The sequence below is a fragment of the Propithecus coquereli genome, unplaced genomic scaffold (genome assembly GCF_000956105.1).
Source record: "Propithecus coquereli isolate 6110/MARCELLA unplaced genomic scaffold, Pcoq_1.0 Scaffold77, whole genome shotgun sequence".
Classification (NCBI taxonomy): domain Eukaryota; kingdom Metazoa; phylum Chordata; class Mammalia; order Primates; family Indriidae; genus Propithecus; species Propithecus coquereli.
Window position 1 is genome coordinate 1,572,093 of NW_012153840.1, and position 1,817 is coordinate 1,573,909.

General features: G+C 65.7%; 1 protein-coding gene across 1 annotated transcript in view; it reads left to right on the forward strand.

The window, feature by feature from the left end:
- The window catches only part of LOC105824867 (zinc finger and BTB domain-containing protein 17-like), a 6,301-nt gene that overhangs the window by 1,594 nt on the left and 2,890 nt on the right, over positions 1-1,817 (forward strand). The window contains exons 3-8 of the mRNA XM_012662478.1: positions 7-137; positions 226-526; positions 934-1,021; positions 1,115-1,231; positions 1,321-1,441; positions 1,651-1,781. Of these exons, the coding sequence (XP_012517932.1) occupies positions 7-137; positions 226-526; positions 934-1,021; positions 1,115-1,231; positions 1,321-1,441; positions 1,651-1,781 (889 nt within the window). The remainder of the gene's footprint in view (positions 1-6; positions 138-225; positions 527-933; positions 1,022-1,114; positions 1,232-1,320; positions 1,442-1,650; positions 1,782-1,817) is intronic.

Below are 1,817 nucleotides of genomic sequence, written 5' to 3' on the forward strand. Positions count from 1 at the left end.
GGGAAGGAGTTCACGCACACGGGGAACTTCAAGCGCCACATCCGCATCCACACAGGCGAGAAGCCCTTCTCGTGTCGGGAGTGCAGCAAGGCCTTCTCTGACCCGGCCGCATGCAAGGCCCACGAGAAGACGCATAGGTACTGCCCCGGGCCGGCCCCCTCGCCCCTGGCCTCGGCCCCCGGGCCCTGCGAGCCCTCCTCTCCCTGTCGCCCTCTGACCATGCAGCCCGCTGAAGCCATATGGCTGCGAGGAGTGTGGCAAGAGCTACCGGCTCATCAGCCTGCTGAACTTGCACAAGAAGCGGCACTCGGGCGAGGCGCGCTACCGCTGCGAGGACTGTGGCAAGCTCTTCACCACCTCGGGCAACCTCAAGCGCCACCAGCTGGTGCACAGTGGGGAGAAGCCCTACCAGTGCGACTACTGCAGCCGCTCCTTCTCCGACCCCACCTCCAAGATGCGCCACCTGGAGACCCATGACACCGACAAGGAGCACAAGTGCCCCCACTGCGACAAGAAGTTCAACCAGGTGTGCGGACCCCTCCTGGAGCCAGCATCCAGGAGCCCCTGGTGGCCACAGCCCTGACACATGCCACGTGGGGTGGGGAGACACAGCTGTCCTCCTGAAGCTCCCTCCTGATGGCACCTAGGGGACACAGGCCTAGTGGGGAGCAGCCACTGTGTCTGAGGAAAGTGATTCCCTGGGGTCAGCTCCCAGCAGCTCGGCGGAGGCAACCAGGAGGGCAGGATGAATCAGGCTGGGCTATGGGTGGTTTTACCTTTCTCTGTTGGGATCTGGAATAGTCCACGGCCCGAGGAGAGAGGGAGCTATCCAGGGTCCCCAGGAGACCTAAGCATGATCATTCCCTGGCGGGAGGGCTGGTAAGGGGCCAGGGCTGAGTGTGAACGGCGCTGCTGACCCCTGCCCGGGCACAGGTGGGGAATCTGAAGGCCCACCTGAAGATCCACATCGCGGACGGGCCCCTCAAGTGCCGGGAGTGCGGGAAGCAGTTCACCACCTCAGGTAGGGCCAGGGCTGCCCTGGCTGTCCTCACACCCCTGCTCCTCGGCCACCTGGTGGCGCCCCCTGCCAGGCCTGCCCTTGTTCTCACCACAGGGAACCTCAAGCGGCACCTGCGGATCCACAGCGGGGAGAAGCCCTACGTGTGCATCCACTGCCAGCGGCAGTTTGCCGACCCCGGCGCTCTGCAGCGGCACGTCCGCATCCACACTGGTGGGTGTCAGCCCAGCGCTGCCACGGGCTGGGGCGGGAGCGGGGGGAGGGGAGTGGGCGCCAACGCCTTCTCCTGCCCCCTTCCCCAGGCGAGAAGCCGTGCCAGTGCGTGATGTGCGGCAAGGCCTTCACCCAGGCCAGCTCCCTCATCGCCCACGTGCGCCAGCACACCGGGGAGAAGCCCTATGTCTGCGAGCGCTGCGGCAAGAGGTCCTGCCCTTCCCTGCCCATGCCCAGGGTGCTGTGGGGTTCCAGGCACTCTGCAGAGAGGGGGGCAGAAAACAAACTGGGGGCTCGGGACCCGGGCAGACTGCTGCCCAAGCCCAGGCTCTGGCCCCAGGGTCCCGTCCAGTCTAGATGAGGCAGGAGGCCCCAGGCCTGGGCAGTTCCGTGTGAGCCCCTCTCTTGCCGCCCCGCAGATTTGTCCAGTCCAGCCAGCTGGCAAATCACATTCGCCACCACGACAACATCCGCCCACACAAGTGCAGCGTGTGCAGCAAGGCCTTTGTGAACGTGGGGGACCTGTCCAAGCACATCATCATTCACACGGGTGAGCCTGTGCCCCCTGCCCGCACCTGTCCCTTCC